At 47.5% G+C, this 27325-nt stretch overlaps 1 protein-coding gene across 3 annotated transcripts in view; it reads left to right on the top strand.

Annotated features, from left to right (window-relative positions):
* The window catches only part of Vit (vitrin), a 140723-nt gene that overhangs the window by 105654 nt on the left and 7744 nt on the right, over positions 1-27325 (top strand). For all 3 annotated transcript variants that reach the window (XM_045137834.1, XM_045137836.1, XM_004660100.2), the window contains 3 exons: positions 5597-5744; positions 24594-24697; positions 26378-26604. In XM_045137834.1, coding sequence (XP_044993769.1) covers positions 5597-5744; positions 24594-24697; positions 26378-26604 — 479 coding nt within the window. The remainder of the gene's footprint in view (positions 1-5596; positions 5745-24593; positions 24698-26377; positions 26605-27325) is intronic.

Genomic DNA, 27325 nt, shown 5'->3' with positions numbered 1-27325 from the left:
GGGAGGGAGAGATCAGGTGAATTAAAGGATTAGCCGGGCTGGTCCTCGGAGCCAGAGGTACAAGGAAGTTGGCCATCACCGGAGCTTGGGGCGCAAAGTGGCAATGGAGAGGGATCCGCAGATTCACAGGATAGAGAAAAGGAAGACTTTCTAAGGTTGGGTGAGGTATACAGGAGAGAAACGTTTAAAAGGACTGGAGTAAGTGGAGTAAACGCCATTGCAGTAACGCAGGATGAGGGATGGAGGAGGTGAGTTGACAGGAAGGCTATGGAATTGATGTCTGTCATCTTGCATGAGACATCGGTCAAATAGAAAGATACAATGTTCACGCGGACAGCCCACAGTGAGATGAGGAGGCAAATCACAATGAATGTCCTATTCTGTCCTTTCTTCAAATAAAAAAGGATATCCAATGCATGTATCCATATATATTTTTAAAAAAAAAGTATACTTGAATAGAAAAGAAATATAGAGTAGGGAAATGAACCATGGTTCAAAACGAAGATTATGAGAGTCTACAATGTGATGTGGGGAAGGAAGGTCAAAGAGAAAGTGGAGAACTTACATATGAAGAACCAGGCCAGGTGGAGGGGCAGACACCAGAGAATATCAAAGTCAGGAGGGAGCAGAGGAAGGAAGCCAGCCAGGAAGCATTAGCAAACTCCCCTAGAAAGCTGCGCACTGAGGGCTGGAAGGACGGCCTAGTGGTTAAGACGCATAAGGCTGTAAAGTGTAAGAACTTATACTCAAATCTCCAGGTCCCACATAGCTAGGTGCACAGTGATGCAAGTGTGCAATGTCACACGTGTGTACAAGGAGTTCGTTCACAGCAGGCTGAAGGTCCTGCCGAGCCTATTCTCTCTCTCCTCTCTGTGCCTCTTTCTCTCAAAAAAAAGGGGGGGGGGGTAAAGAAAGCTGTACACTGAGTCTCAAATCTGTTGCATTTAAGAATCATATCTGAAGACATTTAAAAATTTTTGTTTATTTTTATTTATTTATTTGAAAGTGACAGACAGAGAAAGAGGCAGAGAGAGAGAAAGAGAGAGAGAATGGGTGGACCAGGGACTCCAACCACTGCAAACGAACTCCAGCCATGTGTGCGCCCCCTTGTGCATATGGCTAACATGGAACCTGGGGAATCGAGCCTTGAATGGGGGGCCTTAGGCTTCATAGGCAAGTGCTTAACCACTAAGCCATCTCTCCAGCCCTCTGAAGGCATTTTTTAAAATATATGTTTTTATTTAGTTATTGGAGAGACAGAGAGAGTGGAGAGAATGAGTGCCAGGGCCTCCAGCCACTGCAAACAAACTCCAGACACATGTGCCACCTTGTGCATCTGACTTACGTGGGTCCTGGGGAATCGAACCTGGGTTCTTGGGTGTCACAGGCAGGCGCCTTAAGTGCTACCCCATCTCTCCAGCCCACATTTTAAAGAATAAAGACGCCAGCTCCTGCCGCATACTGTGTCAGGCTGCCTAGACCTTGCTGATCCAAGTGTGCTCTGGGGACTAGTATCCTCTGGGAAGTTATAACAAATATAGCTTCTGAGGCTCCACCACAAACCTCCTGGTTTCCCAGGGATTCCTACCAGTAATTCCTTTGCACATTAACCTTGACGGTGACTCCCAGGCATCTTTGTAGGAAATGCGTAACACAAGTCTAACCTGTACATGACTCTGATACTATTTAGAGATAAAGAAAAACTACAACACTGGCCTGTTGTATTGAACAACACAAAGCATTCATGTCTGGCGTCGTACCATGTCAAGCTACACCAGAGCAGCTGAGAAAACTGACAGCCTGATCACCATTGACACAACACCTTAACGTTTTCTTCCTCATCCTCAACCTCACCTGTGACCATCAACACATCACTCAGGCTGGAAATGTCAAAATCCAATTCTTCCCATTAGTATTGGCGTCGTCTTCAAACCAGCGTGTATTCATTTTAATATGAGAAATTCGCTGGGTCTTCCTAGTCTATGCCGAGACTCGAAAGTGCTGTCATTAAAACATGCTGGGCGAGGAGGGCTTGGAAGTCGAGCTGTGTGACAGAGCACTTGCCTAGCAAGCAAGGCCTGTCCCCAGGACAAGATTATAGAGATAGTTAGATAGACAGACAGACAGACAGACAGACAGACAGATAATAGATAGATGGATGATAGATACATAGATAGATGATAGATTGATAGAAAGAAAGAAAGATAGATAGATAGATAGATAGATAGATAGATAGATAGATAGATAGGCAGGCAGATAGATAATAGATAGATGATAGATACATAGATAGGTAAATAGATAGATGGGCAGGCAGATAGATAATAGATAGATAGATGATAGATACATAGATAGATAGGTTGATTGATAGATAGATAGATTAGGCAAACAGACAGACAGATAATAATAGGTGACAAAAACAAATCCTGGGAAGGGAGCAGAGGTTACATTAAGCCACCAGGCCCCTGTGTGCAGAAAAGTAATTAGAGAAATATTTCACCTTCCTAATTCCCAGCTTTGAAATGAACACACCATTCCTGAACACAGTTCAAAATTTAAGAAATGAGGAAGGCTTGTCCATGAGCGACCAAAACAGATGCTACCAAACCCAAGTACTTCTTGTTCCCCCGTTTAAAATAAATGAATGGCGTATTGAACTAATCTGCTCACATCTGGAAGGAAGCCCCCTGTTCAGGAGTGCTTCTCAAACTTCACTGTGCACACACCTCACCCGGGGATCGTATTTAAATGCAAATCCGATTCTGTAGGTTTGAGTGGATCCCCAGAGACCCCATTTCCAGGAAAGTGTAGGCGTTGGTGGGCGGTAAACCCCCCCCCCCGAAGAACACCACTGCCACCTGCTGGCAACAGTGCGCACTGCAGGGACAGACCTAGAAAATCCTTGCTGGCCACGCAGGGTGAACTATGCCCGCCTCACCCTCGGCTGTCAGGGTGCCCTGGAGCCTCACTGGGATTTCATCTGCTTCTTGCAAGATTCTCCTCGAGGGTCCTGATGGGGAGGCAGCAAAAGACAGCTGCACAGGAAGGAAGGAACCCGAAGGCAGTGAGGATCAAGCGGTGACAGACAGGAGGCGAAAAAGCGCAGGCTAGGCCGAGAGGAGGCAGATGCGCCCAGAGAGGTGCCCTGTCGGGGCGAGCCACCTGCTCTGGTTCTGACCGCAGGCTACGTAAGAAAGCACGCGCTGGCGGGCTGGGGGAGGGCTTGGCCAATAAGGCGCTTGCTTGCGAAGCCAAAGGACCCCGGTTCGATTCCCCAGGACCCACTTAAGCCAGATGCACAAGGTGGCACATGCATCTGGAGTTCCTTTGCAGTGGCTGGATGCCCTGTCGTGCCCATTCTCCTTCTCTCTCAAATAAATAAATATTTTTTAAAAAAATGCACACTCCCAGACACGACTTTTCACTGTCCATCAATTCTGCAGGATCACTCCTCATTAAGCTCTGTCAACTCATGCCCATGTAGTACAGTCAAGGGCTCCTTGCCCTTGGAGCTCTGGAGGGTGGCACAACTCCAGCCCCAGGGGAGCCTCGCAGCACAGAAAGGGGCCATGTCCCCCAAAGTGCTGAACTCAGAGAGGTGAGCACTCCGCACACAGAGGCAACACCAGCGCCCCCCACCCCCACCCAGTGTTTTTGGACATTTCAGCCCTGAAATTCCTTATTTCACTCACTTTCTCTGTGGAACTGTTTTTGAAATATTTCTCGCTCCCCAAACTGCAATCACTCAATAATTTATTCTTCATTTTTTATTAACCATAGGGGCCGTAGGGCTCCTAATGAGAGCCTCAGACGAGCAGCAAATCAGTTTTATAGTGCTGAGATGGTCCCATTGCTGTGCCGAGTAAACACCGATACCTTCTAATTTGCTTTTGACATTTTCATAGATAAACATGACGTTTTGACCCCATGTACACCTTATCACCCTCCCTGGTCTCTCTCCATCCCACTGCCCTTCTTCTCACTAGTGCTTGGACCACGGAAGAGAATCACTGCCCCTTCCCTGGCAATCTCCAGCTATTCTTTTTGTTTGTTTGTTTGTTTGAGAGCCGACAGAGAGAGAATGGGTGTGCCAGGACCTCCAGCCACTGCAAAGGAACTTCAGACGCGTGCGCCCCCTTGTGCATCTGGCTAACATGGCTCCTGGGGAACCGAGCCTCGAACCGGGGTCCTTAGGCTTCCCAGGCAAGCGCTTAACCGCTAAGCCATCTCTGCTGCCCTCCAGCTATTCTTAATCCATTGGCGTGGGGCGTGGTCTCCCAACCCTTCCCCAGTCTATAGCTGAACGTATAATGCAGGTTCTGTGCCCGCAGCAGTGCCAGCTATGAGTTCCTGAGTCCAGCGGCCTTGCAGTATCTGGACGCCAGAGTCCCGCGGCCCTCCTCCCCATCTTCCGGGGCTCACATTCCTTCTGTCCCATCGTCCATGGCACTTCCTGGGCCCTGCAGGGGATAGTGACATACACTAGTTTCTACTGGCCCTTGAAAGGTTGAAACTAGCCTGTCGCCTCTCTGCTCTCTTTACCTCTATCACAACCTTTATACACAGTAGTACCCCCTTACCTACGGTTTGTTTTTGTTTTTCACAATTTCACCTACCCATGGTCAACCAATATCTGAAAACATTAAATAAGTATTAACTGGAAAGCTCCAGAAACAAACATTTCATGTTAATAATTGTTCTGCATTGTTATTGGTGTTGCTCTCTTACTGTGTATAATTTACAAATTAAACTCTCATGGGTATGCATATATAATGGGGATTATGGTAGGTATTAGATAGATAGATAGATAGATAGATAGATAGATAGATAGATAGATGTAGATGTAGATATAGATATAGGTATAGGTATAGATATAGATATAGATATAGATATAGATATAGATATAGATATAGATATAGATATAGATATAGATATAGATATGTACAAGAGCCATATATGGTTCAGTTCTGTCTATGGCTTCAGACATCTTTTGTGTTTTGGAATGCAACCCCACAGACCAAAAAAAGGGGGGTGTATTTGAAGAAGCCCAGAAATCCTACCCTGAGCTACCTTAGTCTTCACAGCAGAAAGAAAGGGACCGGGAATTTAACCACAAATGAGCCCTGATATCTTAGAGGTAAAGGTGTCCTCACCCAAGGAAGCTGAGAAGATGGTGTCAGTTTCTCTCTCTACATCCTTGCCCTCCAGTCAGTGCCCACCCTGCAGACTCTTTCCCACCTTCTGCAATACTCAGCATGTGTGAGAGTCAAAGAGCCCAAGTTCTTGGGGCTCTGTCTTGGTCACCCCCACCCCCAGGGGTCCAATTCTAGGGTCTGAGCCTGGGAATCCACCCTGAGCTTTTTCCCCCTGGCAAGCCCGGGCATCACTAGCTCCCAGAGGCTGGAGCTGAGGCTGACCCACGGAAGTCCAACACAGGAGTGGACACAGAGCAGGGCCAAGTGTCAGTGTGCCCTGAAGTGTCCCCTTCTACCCCCTCTCGCTCTCTTCTCATTGGAAAAGAAACAGAGGAACATAATGTCTAGGTGAATGCGAGAGACAGCCAGAATCACCGCATTTTTCTTTTTCCTCTGTTCCTCAGACTGCAAAATTGACTTGTCTTTTCTAATCGATGGGAGCTCCAGCATCGGCAAACGTCGATTCCAAATCCAGAAGCAGTTCCTGTCTGATGTTGTCCAGGCTCTTGACATTGGCCCTGCCGGTCCTCTGATGGGCGTTGTCCAGTACGGGTAAGTACAAAGAATGCTCTGAGTCCAGAACCCAAGTGACCAGCACACACCAGTAACGCCAATGGGTTCTAGAGTGCAGGCTCACTCTCTTCTCTAGTGCACATGTCAATTAAAAGAAAAAAAAGAAACCTGGGCTAGAGAGATGGCTTAGTGGTTAAAGACTTGCCTGTGAAGCGTAAGGACCCCAATTCTGGGCTCCATTCCCCAGGACCCGCATAAGCCAGATGCACAAGGTGGCGCATGCATCTGGAGTTCATTTACAGTGGGTGGAGGCCTTGATGCACCCATTCTTTCTCACTCTCTCTCTCTCTCTCTCTCTCTCTCTCTCTCTCTCTCTCTGCCTCTTTCTCTCTCTGTCTGTTGCATTCAAATAAATAAATAAAAACAAACAAACAAAAAAAAAAAATCCTGAAGTAATCCAGGCACCATTTGAGAAATCTGAGCCTTCCTGAAGGGAAAGACACTTGTGAGTAATCGGCATTTACTCTCACGATTGGTGGAGAGAGCATTGATTTGTGGGTAAGAGGCGTTTGGTACAAGTCTTGGGCTATGCCTTCACCTGATAGTTGGTTTCTTCATCTGTGGATAAAGAAGGCTAAGTCCCTGGTTAAGTGCTTGCCTGTGAAGCCTAAGGACCCCGGTTCGAGGCTTGATTCCCCAGGACCAGATGCACAAGGGGGCATAGGCATCTGGAGTTCATTTGCAGTGGTTAGAGACCCTGGCACACCCATTCTCTCTCTCTCTCTCTCTCTCTCTCTCTCTCTCTCTCTCTCTCTCTCTCTCTCTCTCTGCCTGTCACTCTCAAATAAATAAATAAACAAATAAAGTCCCCATAGTTTAAAAAAAAAAGAAGACTAAGTCCCTTCAACCTTGACTATGAGCACATTTGTTTCAGGGGCTGTACTGTGAGCTATAAGCCTGCATGTAAAGAAGATAGCTAGGGCTGGAGAGACGGCTTAACGGTTAAGGTGCTTGTCTGCAAAGCCCAAGGACCCAGGTTCGACTCTCCAGGTTCCACATAAGCCAGACACACAAGATGACGCAAGTGTGCAAGGTTGCATGTGAACACAAGGTGGCGCAAGCATCTGGAGTTTAATTACAGTAGCTGGAAGCCCTGTCATGCCAATTCTCTCTCTATCTCTCTCGTTAAAAAAAAAAAAAAAAAATTGGGCTGGAGAGATGGCTTAGCGGTTAAGCGCTTGCCTGTGAAGCCTAAGGACCCCGGTTCAAGGCTCGGTTCCCCAGGTCCCACGTTGGCCAGATGCACAAGGAGGCGCACGCGTCTGGAGTTCGTTTGCAGAGGCTGGAAGCCCTGGCACGCCCATTCTCTCACCCTCTATCTGTCTTTCTCTCTGTGTCTGTCGCTCTCAAATAAATAAATAAATAATTAAAAAAAAATACAAGCCAGTCTGTTGGGCTTGCTTCAAAACAAAAAACAAAAGAAAAAGAAAGAAAACAAAGAAGATACCTAGAGGCCCCAGTGTTGAGGCAATTCCTACCCTCCACGCCCACCCATAGTCCAGACCCTACACTTGTATTGGGAAAGCTCATTAGGCAATGCAGAAGCATGGGTGTGGACAGAAAGGACTTCCACTGGTCAGTTGGGCACCGTGGTGACTGTCACCAGTCCATTCTATCATTTCATTTAGGGTAGCACTTATGGAGTCAGAGCCACATTCCAAACTCACCCTTCTTTTCCATCATTTTAAATAATAGATCAATCTTGTTTCAGATATGGATAGAGTTTTCCCTAAAGCAGATTACAGACATTCACAGATAATACTCAAAAAGAAAATTTCATACTGAAATCCATTATTGTGCATACGCTTATAAAGACAAATTAAAAATAAATAGGCAAGGCAATAAATAGGTTAGGCAAAATATGCATAAATCTTATATTTGTACATATATCTCAAATAGGTGATAAGTAACTATTAGAGATAAAATAATTACCACAATATCCACAAAGGGCCATGGGATCCCCCACACACACTGGCCTCCCTCCTCATAGATCTACAGTTTATCCCTTGGAAATGGAAACCAACAGACAAAGTATTCGCTGCCTCTTGCTCCAGAACTGCGGCCATAGCTTGGCCATTCCTTCTGCAAAGTAAAAACCTCCATACCCAACAGCGCTTCTGCCCCTTCAAAGGTTTCCCAGTTGGCAAACTTCCCAAGGCATTTCTGGAGCATTTTAACCCATGTTGTTTTATAAAGACACACATATTCCATTTTAAGTTCTTAAGGAACGTAAGTGAAGTCCTTTATTTAAAAAAAAAAATTACAACATTTATATCTTTAGAATTTAATTCCAATAGCACTTTCAATTTTATTTTCTAATAGGCAGATTCTAGTAGATTGCTTGGCTGGTATTTATAAGTATTCAGTCAATTATGTAAATAACCAATTGCTACACATGCCACTTGTCAATGCCAAATGACCTATGTGAGGATTTTATCTTGAATAAGAGAAAGATGGGGAATTTTTTTTTTTTTTTTGGTTGTTGTGTTCAAAATGTCAATCCATTTTCATTCCTGTGTTACTTTTTAAGATAGCCAATGCATAGCAAACTTTGCTCTTGAAAGGAAATAGAACTGTTTTTGGGCCAGATGTCCGCAGTCAATTTTACTGTAGGGTCCAAAACTTGTTGTGTTATTTTGCATTAAAACCAGCTGCTCCAAAAGCTCATGTGTACCAAACTTTATGACATGAAAAGGTGATAAATATGCCAAGGGGAAGAAAATGGCATAAGCATCGTGTTGTGTGCTGATGAGAATGTGGGCTAAAAGAAACATAGCTGGGAAAGAAAACCAGTAAAAAAATCCTCCATCCCTGCTGTGGTTGGAACGTGTCCCTGAAGTCCATGTGTTAGCAACGTCATTCCCAGTGCAGCGGTGTGGGCTGGTGGAAGCTGCCAAGGCTGATCCCTCACTGAAGGTGGACTTATCAACCTTAGACTTCTTTTTCAATAGGAAATAAGTTTCTGATGCCAGGTGTGATAGCACATGCCTTTCATCCCAGCACTTGGGAGGCAGAGCTAGGAGGATCACCATGAGTTCAAGGCCACCCTGAGACTACATAGTGAATTCCAGGTCAGCCTGGGATAGAGCAAGACCCTACCTCAAAAAAAGAAAAGAAAGAAGTTTCTGGGCTGGGGAGATAGCTCAGTGGTTAAGGCACTTGCCTGCAGAGTAGATAGATTCTCAGGACCCATGTAAAGGCAGATGTGCAAAGTGGCATGTATGTCTGGAGTTCTGCAGCAGCTGGAGGCCCTGGTGTGCCTCTCTCTCTCTCTGCAAATAAATAAAATATTTTTTAAAAGAAATAAATTTGTCTGGGTTGGAGAGATGGCTTAGCGGTTAAAGCACTTGCCTGTGAAGCCTCAGGACCTCGGTCTAGGCTCAATTCACCAGGTCCCATGTTAGCCAGATGCACAAGGGAGCGCACCTGTCTGGAGTTCGTCTGCAGTGGCTGGAGGCCCTGGCGCGCCCATTCTCTCTATCTGCCTCTTTCTCTCTGTCTGTCGCTCTCAAATAAATAAATAAACAAAAAAATTTAAAAAGAAAAAAAGAAAGAAATTTGTCTTTGCATAAACTAACTAATCTGTGGTACTCTGTTAGAGTAACACAAAGTGAATGAAGATTCCTCACTCACATTGTCCTCTTCATTTTCCTCACCTTTTGTAAGGCAGATGTTTCTCTTTGCTTTCCAATTTCGCTTTCTAAGCATTCCATGTTAGCTGCCTTTTCTCTGTCTAGTGTCCTCATTAATTGAATTTAAAGCACTTAAGGGGAACTGTGTGTGCTTTCCTCCATTTTGTGCTAACATAAACCAATCCATCATCTTCATCAGGCTAGCAACAGAGCGGGAAGAGAAGAGCAATGGACTGATGACAGGTGGCCTGAATTCTGACCTTAGCCCTGCTGGGTGACCTTAAGCAAGTCACTTAACCTCTCCATGTAAGTGTTACCGCCTGCAAAGTACGGGGTCGGCCGGTGATTAATTAGGATTCTGCCGGCCCCAGCATGGTGTGTAATTCAATGACTGGCTATGTGTTCAAAAATCATCCAAAACCCCAAAATTGGATGAATGGGCTAGCAAGGCGCTCTGGACACGAGTCATGCCGAGATGGGCTAATCCATGATGGAACAATGAGCTCCCGTGAAGTTATCTAGTCACTGTGGAAAAGAACCCAGAGAGCATCCTGATAAAGCTGAAATTGCTTTAAATTTTTTTTAATTTTTATTTCTTTATTAGAGTCAGAGAGAGAAGGAGGGAGAGAGAGAGAGAGAGAGAGCGAAAGAGAGAGAACAGGCACGCCAATGCTCCCAGCTACTGTAAACAAACTCCAGACGCATGTGCCGCCTTGTGCATCCGGCTGATGTGGGTCCTGGGGAATTGAACCTGGGTCCTCTGGCTTTGCAGGCAAGCGCCTTAACCGCTAAGCCATCCCTCCAGCCCTGAAATCGCTTTTGATTGCAGGGGCCCAGCTTGCCTGCCTTCCCACCTCTCGTCAATCATTTCTTCATTACGCAGTATGAATGCCAGCAAAGGAAGGGAGTGGGCAGGGCACAGAGGAGATGTAGAGCTGGGGCCTGTGTCTCTGAAAAAGGAATGAAACGCCTGCCCACTGGGACATCTCAGGCCTCTCACAGCATCCTGGGTTCTACTGGCTCCAACTCTCCACTGTGTGGACGGGTTCCCTGGGTGTGCAGAACCAGTAGGACATACATGATTATCAAATGGGACATAGCCAGTTGGCCTAAACAGTCGAAGCCTGGATAGTCCCAAAACAGCTGCCTGCAGAGCCAGGGCCAGGAGCTGCTCGGTCTGGGAAGCTGTCACCTCAGAACCTCAGAACCGAGACCCGTGACGCAGATTCAGTCCAAGGTCAGAGGCCCCAGGGCCCCCTGCAGAGCTGCTGGTGCAAATCCGTCCGTAGTCAAACACCTAAGGAAGCAAAGAGAGTCTCTGCTCAAGAAGAGTTAAGCAGGCACATGTCTGATCTTCCTGCTCCTGCCTTTTCCTTCCACCCAGCCCATCAAATGGACAGCCTTCGTTCAAGCAGGGTGAGTGTTCCCCAGCCAGTTAACTGTACCCCCCCATGGCACTCTTCTCTGGAAACACTCTCAAGACACACTGCCATCTGGATTCATCTCTGTGTCTGGGGGATCACGGAGCTTTGAGGCCTCAGAGGAACACCTGCTCCAGCCTCCTTGTCACACAGTGAGATGTCCAGGCCCTGCAAAAAAAAAAAAAAAAAAAATGCCCACTCCATCAGGAACAGCACTGAAGGAGAAGCGGAGGTGGCAAACAACCCGGGAGACAGCCCAGGGACTGTGACTCTCTTCTCTCAGGCCTTCACCTCCACTGCCGCTCCTCTTCTCCATACAGCTGCCCCTGAAGTGCCTTTCCCTCGGTGCTCCTCAAGAGAGCTGCTAATTCAGACTTTGACATTTAGAATCTAAAACAAACAATGAGGAGCTTAAAAGAGCCATACTAATAGTAAGAAGGAATAAGAAATAAAAACCAGCCGGGCGCGGTGGCACACGCCTTTAATCCCAGCACTCGGGAGGCAGAGGTAGGAGGATCACTGAGAGTTCAAGGCCACCCTGAGACTACATAGTGAATTCCAGGTCAGCCTGGACCAGAGGGAAACCCTACCTCAAAAGAATGAAGGAAAGAAGGAAAGGAAAGAAGGAAAGAAAGAAGGAAGGAAGGAAGGAAGGAAGGAAGGAAGGAAGGAAGGAAGGAAGGGAAGGAGAAAAGAAATAAAAACCTAAGATGCTCGCCTATGGTCTGTGGTCCGGAAGCTCGTTTGGGAGCCAAGGTCAGGAGTATGCTCCAAGTAGCAAGCGAAGAGCATTTGCAAGACTGACCCACCCTGATCGCTCGCTCTCTTCCTCCCACGTTCCTTGGGCTCTCGGCTTGCTCCTCCACAGGTCAGGGTCCCCTTTCAGGCTCTCCTCACCTGCTTTACCGTGCACCAACTGCCTTCTTGCCCAGGGCCTCCAGGGCAGAGGCCTCAACCTCTGCAGGGCCAGCATGCTCCCCTCAGAAGTGCCAGGTGACCTTCCCAAGATCACCTGCTAGATGCCCAACCGTGGAAAGAGGGCAAATCTGGATCTTGGGTTACTTTTGAAAATGTCAAACCAAATTGACTTCAAGGGGGTTAGTTGCTGCCCATCTGCCAGCAAAGCTGGTGCTAATGATGCCTCCCACCAGCCCGAGGCCAGAGACACGGTGCTTGCACGGACGGTCAAGGAACAAGGTCCTGTGTCACACGCGCGCGCTCTATGTGGAAACTGCCTAGCCAACAGGTGTGTAATTGCGCTTACTGTCAAGAGGAGGACGGAGTGGAACCTGGGCCAGAGCAAGTGCACACAGCAAGCCACCTACAGTGCCCTCCACATCTCCAGCTCATTTTCATTTTAAGCCACAGTTTCCATATGACTGCAACAGGACCGCACACGCCGCCGTGAATTGCGTCACCAGCTCCGGGACGTTCGGATCACAAGACGGTCTTGGAATAAATGAAAACGTTACTTTTCTGTATGTTTGTCCTTGGGTCTGTCCTATTTTTAGGGAGGGGCTGCAAGCTCCTAAACCTTCTTACTTCTCCTCATCTCTCTCGGTGTCAGATCTCCCTCAGTGGATCCGGAAGGACACTAGACGCTACTGGGGATCAGTGGGGCCACCCCGCCGTCACGGACAGTCAGGGTTGTAGGAAGAAGCAAGCGGTCGAGTCTCACATGTCTGGCCCAATAGCAGCTCTACAAGCTGAGTGTATCCAAGTCCCAGAAGCCTTTGAATGAAAGAGGCCTGGTGGGTGTCAGCAGAGTTGGGACTTTGAGGCGGGAGACTGCCATCTGGCTGTCCCAATGCAATTGTGAGTGTGAGAATAGAGAGCCTTCCCCAGCGCTGGTCCTGCAGAAGGACACTGACTGAAAGACGCATCAGAGACTTGCCCCCACTGCGGACCTCAAAGACAGAAGAGAGGGAATGAGCCAGGGATACAGCCATCCTTGAGAAGAGGGCAACGCAGCCTTGCCAGCACCTTGGGTTTAGCCCACTGAGAACTACGTCGGACTTGAGGCCTTCAGAGCTATAAACTTAGAAAGGGCATATTGTTTAATCCAGCAGGTGTAAGAAATTGGTACGGCGGGCAGTGTGCTGGGCCCGGGAGCTGCCCGGGTCTGAGTTCACATTGACATTATCTGGAGAGCCTCTAAAAACTAAAAAGTATAAAAAGCTTCTCATGTCACCATGAAGCCCATGAACCATGTAGTTACCTTCCCACTGCTGGGACAAAGCACCTACTGAAAGCGATGGATGGGAGGAAAGTCTCCAAGGGAAATGTCAGGAGGAGGCATGGCTGAGCAGAGGCTGGCATCACTTCTTGTCACAGCAGCTGGCGGAAGGCAGCAAGAGTGAGCTGAGCTCTGGCAAGCAGGCTATACCATCCCTAAGCCCTCCTCCAGCAACAGACCACCCCCCGGGGCCTGGAGAGATGGCTTAGCAGTTAAGGCACTTGCCTGAGAAGCCTAAGGTCCCAGGTTAGATTTCCCAGTATCCACATAAGCCAGATGCACAAGGTGACGCGTGTGTCTGGAGTTCCTTTGCAGTGGCTGGAGGCCCTGGTGTACCCATTCTCTCTCTCTCTCTCTCTCTCTCTCTCTCTCTCTCTCTCTCTCTCTCTCTCTCTTTCTCTCTCTCTCTCCCTCTCTCTCACAAATAAATAAAATTTAAAAGAAAAAAAAAGAGTCCACCTCCCAAATTGCCACCAGGTGGGGGAAACTATTCCAATCACATGCATCCGTGGGAGGGGGACATCTGATTGCAACCACCACAGTCCTGGACCTGTGAACTCAGAGTCAGGGAGGATGAGGTGGAAATCTGTAGCCAAGGCAGAGAACCGTCAGCTCCCCAGGAGGAAGGGGCGTTGCTCAGCTCTCCGGGTACAGAATGGCAGCATCTGACACAGCACAGACCTCTCCACCCTGTCCTCCGGCTCTTCTGACCGTTCAGTTGATCTCCCAGAATAACTCCCTGCCTGGGTTGACTCTCTGAGGTTGTCGGCCCTTGCAAAGACCCCACCTGGCCACTTGCCCTTCTCAGAGAAACAGGCATGCGGGTACGGTGAGCCATGCTCCTTAGAAACAATGTCTCCAAGCTCTGTGACTCACAAGTGCAACACACGCCACTCTCGGGGCTTGACTCTTCTCCTTTCCACTCAGCTCTCCGGAGACACGTACAAAGTAACCACCCTGGGTTTCCCAAGCAATCCCCTGAGATCTCCTGTGACACATTTGCTGGGCCTCTGCAGGGCCCTTCAGATCATCTCCCCCTTGAGAAGTAGATAGCCTTCCTCGTGCGTTTTAGAACCACCTGGGGAACCCTTGAAAATGCCAGTGGCCAGACCAAACCTCAGCTCGGGGGAAAATCAGAATTTCCTCCTGCATGCAGAGCTCAGGCATCGTTATTTTTCAGAGCCTCCAGGTCGTTCTGTTGTGCCACCGGATGGTGAAGGCATGAATATTCCCCTGGGCTGGTACTGTCCTCCGGTAAATCCCATGTCACCACACCCTGTCACCTCCTCCCAGGTGGTCAACCAAAGGACTGCAAGGCTCTGTTCCCTTCCCCTGTCAGTCTCTTCCCATCTCTTCCCTCCTCATCACTGGCAGGCTTCTGCTGATTTTCTCCACTCTTACATTTGCATGTGTATGTGGCATGTACATACATGTATGTGTTCATGCACGTGTGTGTGTGTGTGTGTGTGTGTGTGTGTACAGACCAGAGGTTGAAGTTGGATGTCTTTCTTTTCTTAACAGTTTTTTTAAAAAATTATTACTGGGCTGGGGAGATGGCTTAGCGGTTAAGCGCTTGCCTGTGAAGCCTAAGGACCCCGGTTCGAGGCTCGGTTCCCCAGGTCCCACATTAGCCAGATGCACAAGGGGGCGCATGCGTCTGGAGTTCGTTTGCAGAGGCTGGAAGCCCTGGCGCGCCCATTCTCTCTCTTCCTCTATCTGTCTTTCTCTCTGTGTCTGTCGCTCTCAAATAAATAAAATAAAAAAATGAACAAAAAATATTTAAAAAAAAAAATTATTATTATTTTATGTGTGTGAGAGAGGGGGAATTGGTGTGCCAGGGCCTCCAGCCAATGAAATCGAACTCCAGATGCATGTGCCACTTTGTCCATCTGACTTATGTGGGTCCTGGGGAATTGAACCCAAGTCCTTTGGCTTTGTAGGCAAGTGTCTTAGCCGCTAAGCCATTTCTCCAGTCCCTAGAGTCCTGATTGTAGAACCCCTCAGACCACATTTGAGTTTCTTCTGGTAAAGGCCTGGTAACCTTCATTGTTTCATGAGCGCTGTAAGTGCTATCATCAGGGAGGTGTGGGCACGTCAGTGCCCAGCCCACTTTCTAGGCCCTGAGCCCCAGTTCATCCTAGGAGTCACCTTGTTCAGCTCTGGTAGATGTCCTTGCTCCTTAAACCCTGTCCAAGTAGCCACTTGCCGTGGCACGAACTATCCCTTTCTGTGCACAGCAAACTTCTTGGCTCCACATGATTTCTTTTTATTACTCCTAACTTCTTCCAAACAGAACAGTTTCATATTTTCCCCTCGAACTATAAACCTCCTTGTTTATTGCCTTCTTTCATTTTCAGAGTAAGTCTTTGACCCTGCTAAAAGGGGAAAACGTGGCTTCCTTTCATGAGAACTTGTAATGAAATTAAAAATTTAAAGATCGCACACATGAAAAAATAGTGGCACTCTCTTTTAAATGGTCTGGTTCTGTTTCCTGTTGCTATAACAACATACCTGAGGCTTGGTATTTCGTAAGGGAGAGTTTTCTTTAGCTGGTCTTTCTAGAGGTGTGAGAGCATGTTGCCAGCTTCTAGCTGCCTCTGCTGAGGAGCCCATGGAGGGTGGCGTCATAATGGCCAGAGCTTCTGTGGGAGTTTCACAGAAGTGTCTGTGAGGCGCATTCAAAAGGTTCCAGGCACCCTCATAACAACCCATTCTTTTTTTTTTTTTAATTTTTTATTATTTATTTATTTGAGAGCGACAGACACAGAGAGAAAGACAGATAGAGGGAGAGAGAGAGAATGGGCACGCCAGGGCTTCCAGCCTCTGCAAACGAACTCCAGACGCGTGCGCCCCCTTGTGCATCTGGCTAACGTGGGACCTGGGGAACCGAGCCTCGAACCGGGGTCCTTAGGCTTCACAGGCAAGCGCTTAACCGCTAAGCCATCTCTCCAGCCCTAACAACCCATTCTTGAAGAAAATTATCCCAGCCCATAAGGTCAACTTTAATTCCTTCCAAAGACAGTGCTCTTCCAACCCAATTTTCCTCCACTAGGAACAAGCCTGCCACCTGCTGGCCTTAGAAATTCCTCCTTGTCAACACCATCACACTGGGGTACAAACCATGACCAAGCCACAGTAGCCTGTGTCTGAAAAATGTCCAGGCTAACATGTCGGGCCACCAGCGAATCCATCCTGGGAACCAACAAACATACCCATGAACTTACCTGCTCTGGTCCTACATCTGGTCATACTTTCAGATCAACAACATCTTCATTCTCATGGCATCTCATGGCATGCACAGATGCTGGGGATCAACTGTGACCTAGGTGAGAACTAGTGTGCAACTTAACAAAGATGTATGGAGTGTTTGCCATTCACGAAGCCATTCTACATTATCCCGTTGGCAAAGGTGCTGATGTAAAGTTCCGCCTAAGTGGTTGGACTGTGTTTGCCTGCCAGACCCTTGTGAGTTGGTTCCATGCCCATAATCAACTTAGCAACTGGAAAGGGTTTCAGAGGTCCCCTGATGCAGCCTTTGAATCCACGGAGAGAAATAAATAAATGTGATAGAGGTCCTTTTATTTGGGACTTCACAATCTAGTTAGGCAATATTTTTTAAAGAAATGGCTAAATGAAATTCAAAGCATCTTTTCATGCAGTTCATGAATAGCTCGACTGTGAGCCTTTGGAGATGAACTTGGGTACATCCGTGAGGTAATGCAGGCAGAGGGTGACTGATGTGGAGCCTGGAGGCAGAGTGTTCCACTGCACTGGGGATGAGCCAAGAGAGCGAAGACACTGGGCTGGCTTGCTTTCTTTCCTTCTTTCTTTCTTTCTTCCTTCCTTCCTTCCTTCCTTCCTTCCTTCCTTCCTTTCTTTCACTGACGTGTTTCCCCAGTTATTTATTAGCTCTTGCACCCCCAAGCTCTAAGGATCAGAAATCAGGAGGCATTCTCAACTCGGTCACAGTTGATCCCCAGCATTTGCGCATTTGCTTATTTGCCAACTGTTCTGCTCACTACAGCACCAAACTTGGGACTCCAGTCACTTTCATAGCCGTCTCTGACATGCGCTAAGGTGAGAGGAAATTTCAGTCACGTGGCATGTCCATTCCCACCTACTGCAGAGCACACCTTCACGTTCCAGCTCCTTCCAGGATGATTTTCACAATCAATGTAGTGATAATTCATCTCCCCCCACTTTTTGCACTTTTGTGTTCTCTGGCAGCTGAAATCCTTAAAATATGCCCCCTTCAATGTAGCATTGAGGTGCTTTCTAGTGTTCTGAGTGAAAGGGAACCAAAGTGTGGCTCACAGAGGAAGTGTGTGTTAGACAGACCACACTCAGGCACCAGTTCCAGTGCTGTTGGTTGGGGACTCAATGCTCACAGATCAACAATCGTACACATTAGGGGAAAGGAAAGCAACTTGCTGATCTGGATGTGAGCCTACTCCAGAAAGTGCTAACGGAATATCTACAGTGTGTGATGAAGATGTGGAGGATGAAACTAAACTTATAGATTCATGAGATGACAGGTTAACAAACAAACAAAGAAAAATGGTGGGGATGGAGCTCAGAGGGAAGCACTTCTATAGCATGTATGAAGCCCTGGCTCAAGCTCCACCAGGGAGGAGAAGACAAAAACATAGACTCATGGACAGAACTGTCACGAGGCTAAGTGAAGTCAATGAAATTTATAGTTACATTATAACATTTTCACTTTGGGTAAAACATTAAACCCTTCTCAGTCAATGCTTTATTATTTAAAAACCACATAAAATTAATTATTTATAAGAAACACTTACTAAACTTTGTGTCTTAAAAATACACATGCAGGGCTGGAGAGATGGCTTAGCGGTTAAGCGTTTGCCTGTGAAGCCTAAGGACCTGGGTTCAAGGCTCCATCCCCCAGGACCCATGTTAGCCAGATGCACAAGGGGGCACACGCATCTGGAGTTCATTTGCAGTGGCTGGAGGCCCTGGAGCACCCATTCCCTTTCTCTCTGTGTCTGCCTCTTTCTCTGTCTGTCACTGTCAAATTAATAAATAAAATAAAAAACATACAAATTTATTTTAAAAAATATACATGCATATAATGAGGTTGTTTTTTGATGTGTTAATGAAAATATCATGACCAGTGGTTCACAGGAACCAAACCCTGTGTTTCCATTAGGGAATGGCTTACAGTTCTCTACTTCAGTGCATATGGGGAATATAGGAAAGAATTAGTCAGTCTCAACTGCACGCAGAATATGGGAATGACATGATAATCAACAGTTACTCTGTGAGGTGAGGGACACGCTTCAGTGCTGAGTACACCCACCTTCATGATCGGCATGCAGAACCTCCGGAAGGGGCTGAGGAGAAAGCTCAGCACAGAAAGGCACTTGTGTACAAAGCCTGCCGGCTCAGGTTCAATCCCCAGCGGCCACATAAAGCCAAATGAAGCTCGCAGGCCAGCTAATCTGTTGTCTGTTCACAGTTCATTTGCAGTAGCAAGAGACTCTGTCTCAAAGAAAGTGGAACAGGGGCTGGAGAGATGGCGTAGTGGTTAAGGCGCTTGTCTGCAAATCCTAATGAACCTGGCTCAATTCCCCAGTGCCCATGTAAAGCCAAAGTGGCACATGCATCTGGAATTTATTTGCAGTAGCTGGAGGCCCTGGTGTGTTCTCTCTGTCTCTGTCTCTGTCTCTGTCTCTGTCTCTGTCTCTCTCTCTCTCTCTGCAAATGAATAAATAAATAAATATTTTAAAAGGAAGTGGAGAAACCTCAGAGATTTCCTCTGACATCCAAATCTCTCTCTCTGTCTCTCTCTCTCTCTCTCTCTCTCTCTCTCTCTCTCACACACACACACACACACACACACACACACACAAATAAATAAACTTAAGGGGGAAAAGAGCCTCATAAAAATGACTAGGTGGCCAAGATCCACATAGGATTCATAATTTTTTTTCAAAACTTTTGAAAGGAAGCTTTATATTTCATTTCCAAATAATCTGTAAGTAGCTTTTTTTAAAAAATTATTTATTTGAGAGCAACAGAGAGAGAGAGAAAGCGAATGGGCACACCAGGGCCTCCAGCCACTGAAAATGAACTCCAGATGCGTGCGCCCCCTTGTGCATCTGGCTAACGTGGGTCCTGCGGAACCGAGCCTCGAACCGGGGTCCTTAGGCTTCACAGGCAAGCACTCAACCACTAAGTCATCTCTTCAGCCCTGTAAGTAGCTTTTGATTTATGGTTGGGAATGACTTCTTCACAGTTATCAAACGCATGAAGGAAATCCTGGATAGTGAGAAAATCTGGCTCACAAATCGCTTTCAAATGTAATTAAATTTTTGTATGTTTAAATTCTTACAACCATGCAATGTTATGTTTGATGAACAACTATACATTTATTATTGTCAGTATTATTTTCTATTTTTTTATGTTGCAGCAAATAAATGTTACTGTTCTGACCTCTTTTTTTTGTTTGTTTGTTTGATTTTTTTGAGGTAGGGTCTTTTTACTCTGGCCCAGGCTGACTTGGAATTCACTATGGAGTCTCAGGCTGGCCTCAACCTCATGGTGATCCTCCTACCTCTGCCTCCTGAGTGCTGGGATTAAAGGCGTGCGCCACCACACCCGGCATCTAACCCATATTTTTAAGCAGCAAAGTTCATAGTCCTGGATTATGGGGGAAGATCTAGACTTGGGAAACTTGGGGGGTGTACCTTGAGGACTCACCCCCAGAAAACACAAGGTAGGTGTGAGAGTGTGTGCTGTAATCCAAGCTACTTGGGGAGACTTAGGCAAGAGGATAGCTTGAGCCCAGGAATTGGAGATCAACCTAGGCAGGACAGTGATCCCACATTTAAAAAAAAATCTGAACAAAAGAGAAAGAACACAGAGTTATAAATGTGAACTTGGAGCGCCATTAAGTCCCTAGTTACACGCAGGGTGGATCAGATGATAGATCCCCACAGACCGGCTCCGCTGCAGGCAGATGGGGAGGGAAGCTATGGCTGCGGTTAGGCAGAAGCCTGAGCACAAATTAAAGGAGGCAAGGTTTGTTTTCGCCCATGGCTTCAGAGGATCGGAGGCTGTCTGTCGTTACAAAACTGCACATTACCGCACAGAGCTGCCCTGGAGGAAAGACGTCCACCTTCTGGTGGGGGTGGGGCTCAGGGACAAAATATGCCCTCCAAAGGCACAGAGCCAGGGACCTACTGGCCCTAAGAAGGCTCTGTGTCCTTTCCACCCCCTCCCACAGTGCCGAGGGCCTTTGAGGGACAGTCCAGATCCAAACTGTACCTGAATAAGGAGAAGATGAAAGTCCAAAGTGGGGAAGGGAAAGGATGGAGAGCTACAAGGGGCCTTGGAGAGAGAGAGCTCTGGCAGGACCCGGCGTGGGTATGTGTTGAGGAGAACGAAGTGAGGGTACACTGCATTGTGACCGCCAAGTCAGGAGGGAGCCCCGAAGGGGAGGTGGGGGTGGGCAGGGCACGCTGGAAGGATGAGTGACTTCAGTCTGGGACTATGAAACCAGAGGTGACTTGTTTTAGATGCCACTTTCTGTATACCTGGGGTTCAAGAGACCAGTGTGCCCTGACAGCTGTCCGTAGATCGAGCGGCACGTCCAGCAGAGACAGCATCCTCGTGAACACTGGTGGCCAGAGACAGAGCTATACAGAGTGGACAGAGAAATCCTGACTTCTTCGATGCCATTCATGAAGGACCTGTGAACACGATACGTTCTGGGTTAGAGAAAGCCGAGTCAGGCACAGACCTTGCCCTCTGGGCCTGGGGGTGAGAGGTCCAGGAAGCTTGGAGAATGGGCACAGATTGGGCTTTTCCCAGATGAGGGAGGAAGTGAGCAAAGGCACTGAACGAGAAAACTTGGAAGTACTGAGCAGTTAGTTTTCACCAGACTATAGGACACAGGCAATTCAGTGTTTGCCTAACATGCATCAAGTTCAATTCCTACCACCACATACACCAGGCACAGTGGTGGATGACGCAATCCCAGTACTTGGAGAGCACTTGAGGCAAAAGGACCAGAAGTTCAAGGTCATCCTGAGCTACATAGCAAGTTAGAAGCCAGCCTTAAGTATAAGACCATGTCTCAAAAAAAAAAAAAAATTGAAGAACACAGGGAATCCTTTAAAAAAAAAAAAAAGAATAGAGAAGAGAGAGAAAAAGAAAGATAACCTATTTGACAAGTTGGAATTAAATCATGGATGTTTTAAAAGCCAAAATATCATGTCTAACAATGAGAGTACGTTTGTATCTTTTGTTACTCTAACAAGGCAAGCCAAGTTTATAAAGAGAGTGACTTCCCTCGCGGGTCTGGGGTTCAAGGGCAGGACATTAGCACCTCCTGAGACTGCCCAGTGGATGTTGGGAGTGCGTGACTGAGGGACAGATCACACTGACCATCAGGAAGCCAGGGAGCAGTTCAGGGGCCAACCTCCCTCTTACAATAGCTTCCTTTCACAAGAGTTCGGGGGTTCCCATGACAGCTACCATAATTCCCTCCAAGAGCTGTTCCCCCAGCGACCTATGCACCTCTCAGCAGACCTTAGCTCTTAAAGGTCCCACAGTCTCTACACCAAGGACCAGGCTCCCAACATATAAACTCTTGGGAGAACGCACTTCAGTGATAACCACAGCAAGGCGCTTGTGTTAGATTTACTTTTAGGTTTAGTTTTTAGTGCTGAGAACCAAACCCAGGACTTAACACGTGCTAAGCAGGCAGGAGCTACACAGCCAACCCTGTTTTAATGTTATTATTATTGTTATCATGATTACTTAGTTCTGGAGATGGAACCGAGGGCCTCAAGCATGCTAAACATGGCTTCTCCACTGAGTTATGCCCAAACCCTTGAAGATTTTTGACATGTCAGCCCTGAAATAGAACAGAGCAAAGAGTCCTCTGGCAGATGTGATACCGCTGGCATTTCAGCGCCTAGGAACTTTATAATGCGGCTGGAGAGATGACTTAGTGGTTAAGGTACTTGCCTACAAAGCCAAAGGACCCAGGTTCGATTCTCCAGAAGCACAAGGTGACGCATGTGTCTGGAGTTTGTTTGCAATGGCTGAAGGCCTTGGAATGCCTGTCTATCTATCTATCTATCTATCTATCTATCTATCTATCTATCATCTATCTATCTATCTGACTGTCTGACTGTCTATCTCTTTTTATCTGCCTGTTTCTCTCTCTCTCTCTCTCTCAAATAAATAAATAAAAATTAAAACAGAATTCAGCCTGGAGAGATGACTTAGCGGCTAAGCACTTGCCTGTGAAGCCTAAGGACCCTGGTTTGAGGCTTGATTCCCCAGGACCCACATTAGCCAGATGCACAAGGGGGCGCATGCAACTGGAGTTTGTTTGCAGTGGCTGGAAGCCCTGGTGTGCCCATGCTCGCTTGCTCTCTCTCTCTGTCTCTCTCTCTCTGTGTGTCTGCCTGTGTCTTTCTCTCGAATAAATAAATAATAAAATATTTAAATATATATATATATTTAAAAATAAGGTGGAGAGCAATAGAGGAAGACACCCATTGCTGAGCTCTGGCCTCCACACACATGTGCACGCACACACATGCATGCACACATCTCCTTCCTGTCGCATAAGCTCTTAGTCCTGCAGTCTGGACTGACTACATACTTTGCAGGCCCTTTTTCAGAAACGTGAGTGTCTCAAGATGGCCTCAGCCGGGCTGGAGAGGTGGCTTAGCGGTTAAGCACTTGCCTGTGAAGCCTAAGGACCCCGGTTCGAGGCTCGGTTCCCCAGGTCCCACGTTAGCCAGATGCACAAGGGGGCGCACGCGTCTGGAGTTCGTTTGCAGAGGCTAGAAGCCCTGGCGCGCCCATTCTCTCTCTCTCTCTCCCTCTATCTGTCTTTCTCTCTGTGTCTGTCGCTCAAATAAAAAAAAATAAATAAAAAATTTAAAAAAAAAGATGGCCTCAGCCGACCATTTAGTAAGGCATGTCCTTCTGGAGTGTGGCGCCCTGCCTGGGCTCGAGCACCTGCGTGTCCTGAGAGGTGACGTCTTGCCCACCCCTGCTTCGCCCTGGCTGGGTGCCCGCACACCTGACACAAGCCTCATCTCTCCAGTACGCCCTCCTCCACAACGTCCCCAGCAGTGTCTGGGGCTGCTCCCGTGGCTCACCCACGCTCAGGGTGGGGTCCGATGAAGGCACGCTGCCTCCTCTACAGCTGTGGCATTCAGCCTTCAGTCAGGTAGCAGTGGCCTTCTGGGGAGATTCCAGTCACCTCACCCTCTGACCAGAGCCACAAGATGAACAAGGCAGTGTTTTCTCTGGCACCCACTATTCACAGTCAATTTCAGTGTGAGGGGTCACCCAGGCAGTGGCTCACAGCTGATCATTTCTCCCTAGAGAGGGTCAGGGGCAACCTAGGGACACAGAGCACTCAGTAGTACCCTTCCTTTTGCAGAACCCTAGTTGACAACAGTTCTGCTCATTCGTGGATGCTGTAATTAGGTTTCTGTCTCCCGGAGGAAGCTGAGATCCAGAGAAGTTACATTAGTTCAAGATTACACAACTTGGGCTGGAGAGATGGCTTAGCAGTTAAGGAGCTTGTCTGCAAAGCCAAAGGACCTAAGTGCAGCTCCCCACGTAAGCCAGATGCACAGGGGAGGGGGTCGCGCATGCATCTGGGTTCATTTGCAGTGCCTGGACACCCTGATGTACCCATTCTCTCTCTATCTCTACCTGCCTATTTCTGTATCTCTCTCTCTCTCCCTCTCTCTCTCAAATAAATAAATAAAAATAAAAATAAAATTTTAAAAAAGATTACACATCTAGGATGCAACATAGTCAAATGTAGATCACAAGGGTTAGAGACACCGCCGAGTCATAAAAGAGTTTGCCTTGAAAACATGAGGACCTGAGCTGAGTTCTCATGGCGGCGTGAGCCTGTACTTCCAACACTGGAGAGGAGCAGACAGAAGGATCTCTGGGGCTCACTGGCCCATCAATCTAGCCTCATCAGTGAGCTCCGGACTGATGACAGACCCGTTTTGAAAAGAGGTGAACAGTGTTTCTGAAGATTACACTCAAAGCTGTATTTTTTTTAAATATGTTATTTATTTATTTGCAAGCACAGAGAGAGAGAGAGAGAGGGCATGCTGGGACCTCCAGCCACTGCAAACTCACTCCACATGCATGTGCCACTTTGAGCATCTGGCTTTACTTGGGTCCTGGGGAATCAAACCTGGATTGTTAGACTTTGCAGGCAAGTGCTTTAACCACTGAGCCATCTCTCCAGCCCTCACAGTGTATTTTGACCTCCACCTGAACCCATGTACACTTGCATCTGCACATACATGTACACACACACTTGTTCAGGCAAAAAAAAAAAAAATGAGAAGGAGTCCAGTCTATAGTGACCTATATAGGGACATCGCCCTGTCCACAGTGGACACTTTGGGAACACAGCCACATTGACTGGGCTTCCATTCTGTTTGAATGTTTCTGCCTTCTCCCAAGTTTATCACTTTCCAGCTAACTTCTACTTCTTGTTTTCACTCTTTAGAGACAACCCTGCTGCCCAGTTTAACCTCAAAACTTACATGAATTCTCAAGATCTGAAGATAGCTATAGAGAAAATTAGCCAGAGAGGAGGGCTCTCCAACGCAGGTATGTGACCCAGATTCAGATAATTCTACCCCGTTGCCATGGTTCTCTTTTAACGTGGCTGTCTTATAACTTTCTGTATCGAAGGAGAAGGAAAAAGATCCATCAAGAAATGACTCATACAAAATCTGTACCTTTCCAAAGTGTTTTCATGAATTCAGTGGCAAAACACAAGTGCTACCAAATTCCAACCTGGCTCATGGGGGTGGCCATGTTCCTCGAGACAAGCTGGTCTCACAAGCTGCCACCCATTTAACACTAAATTTCATGACCGCTTCCATTCAGGAAAGCCCTCGGGCTCCTTTGGGAGTCTTGTTCCCATCACGAAGGTTGTAGGGGTGGCTGTGTTGCGACAGGCATGTCCCTCTGTCTCAAGGTGAGTTTCCTGTGACATCTCATTTCACCAGAGGTTCAAAGTGGGGCAGGTTCAAACTCTGTCTTACTGGTCCACCTAGAGAAGAGCCAACACCATGAAGAACGTGTCTGTGTCCCACTGCACGTGCTCCAAGATCAGGGAAGAGGCTGATTGTTTTTCAGAGCAACTCTTCCTACTATTTAGGTCCAAAGAAATTAGACTGGAGGCACCGTGGCTTGGGCAGGCAGTTAAGCAAGAGAGGAACACTTTCCTTCATGGAGCATCCCTGGAGGTACAATAAGTCTGACTACTTAGCTCCTGTCCACACCTCTCCTCAGTGACCAGAACATTAGAATCTGCAACACAGCCTGAATACAATGCTAAATGGACACTAGCCAAGCCACTGCTTCTCCATGTCCCCAAATCCATATAATCCTCATCATGAACATGACGAAAGTGCATGATTTGTTTCCAACTCAATGCTTGCACAAGCAAAATTGCAACGAGCAAAACTGCACGCGGCACTGGACTTCCCTGAGGAGACCAGAGCGGTGACCTGAACCCAGCCAGCCCACCCCTCCAGCGGGTGACATGTCCCCGCTCTGCCTTGGAATCCTTCACGCGCCAGTTCAGAGGACGTGCTCCATCCAGCTAATTGAAGCTCGCAGGGAGGCCATTTCACGGAGAATTACAGATGTGGCCAAAGGGGTAGACTCTAGGCTAAGCTCTTAGAAATGGCTCCTCGTGGACCTGAAAAGGAGCTGCTGTCTCCTCCAAGATCAGGAAACCACTCTTCCAATTCTGCTACCACGGCCTCTTCACGAGCCTGCTCCAGCCAGGAACCCACCACGGTAAGAAAGATGTTTCCACGCCCCCAGCTCCAGCACCCTGCCTGACCTGCTCCGTTCTCCACTACAAAAGAAGGCTGCACCCCACCACTCGACATCAAAGCTAGCAAGGCACACAGCACCTCTGTTAACAGAGCCGTCGGGCACCCCAGAAATCTTGGAATAGCAGAAACAGAAGTGCAGGTTTGCTGGGTGTGGTGGCACACACATTTATTTTAATCCCAGCACTCGGGAGGTAGAGGTAGGAGGATCACTGTGAGTTCGAGGCCACCCTGAGACTACATAGTGAATTCCAGGTCACCCTGGGCTAGAGTGAGACCCTACCTCAAAAAAAAACAAAACAAACAACAAGAAAAAGAAACAAGCAGGAGGGAATTGGCATGTTTTTCCGTGATCTGTTTCTATATTCACATTCACCATAATCACTTCAAGCACAAATTTTCTTTGTTTTGTTTTTTTGTTTGTTTGCTTGTTTTCTAGGCCGGGCCATCTCCTTTGTGACCAAGAACTTCTTTTCCAAAGCCAACGGAAACAGAGGCAGCGCTCCTAATGTGGCTGTGGTCCTGGTGGATGGCTGGCCCACAGACAAGGTGGAGGAGACTTCAAGAGTCGCAAGAGAGTCAGGGATCAACATTTTCTTCATCACTATTGAAGGGGCTGTTGAAAGTGAGAAACAGTATGTGATAGAGCCCAACTTTGCCAACAAGGTAAGCACCTGTCCAGGGACCAGCTGACATCAGGATCCCCAGAACCTTAAACATCTGTCGTGCGCCAGGCGCAGCGGCACATGCCTTTAATCTCAGCACTCGGGAGGCAGAGGTAGGTAGATCACCTGAGGTTTGAGGCTACCCTGAGACTACAAAGTGAACTCCAGGTCAGCCTGGAAAAAAAAAGAAAGAAAAGAAAAGAAAAATTTGTCATGCCTTCAAATCTAGGGCTTTCAAAAAAATGTGTGGGAAACGCATGGATAGGCAGTAGAGCCTTTAATAAGGGAACCTGAAATTACTCTCAAAGCAAAACCCTGTGCCCCACCCCCAGGAGCAGCAGCAAAGGAGACGAGCAGTAACCTCAGAGGTTCATTGGGGATCTCCCTTGCGTCTCCCACAGCACCAGGGGACCCCAGCTAGGCAGCCCAGGGAGGCTTCATACGAACACAAGGACATGCATGCAAATGTACATGCTATCACACATAGATGGGTACATGCACACGCACGCACACAAGCACAGAGAAGGGAGGTGTGGAACCACGTGATTCAGTCATGTTTCCTATGTACTGCGACCTAGGCCAGGGGCAGGTGGGGAACTCGACTTCCTGCTCCTATCCCACCAAGCTGCCTCTGGTATTTTTAAAGCTTTATTTATTTTTTATTTATTTATTTATTTTTGGTTTTTTGAGGGTCTCACTCTGGCCCCGCTGACCTGGAATTA

This window comes from Jaculus jaculus, chromosome 18, assembly GCF_020740685.1.
Source record: "Jaculus jaculus isolate mJacJac1 chromosome 18, mJacJac1.mat.Y.cur, whole genome shotgun sequence".
In the NCBI taxonomy this organism is placed as follows: Eukaryota; Metazoa; Chordata; class Mammalia; order Rodentia; family Dipodidae; genus Jaculus; species Jaculus jaculus.
This window is presented reverse-complemented; position numbering and strand designations above follow the sequence as displayed.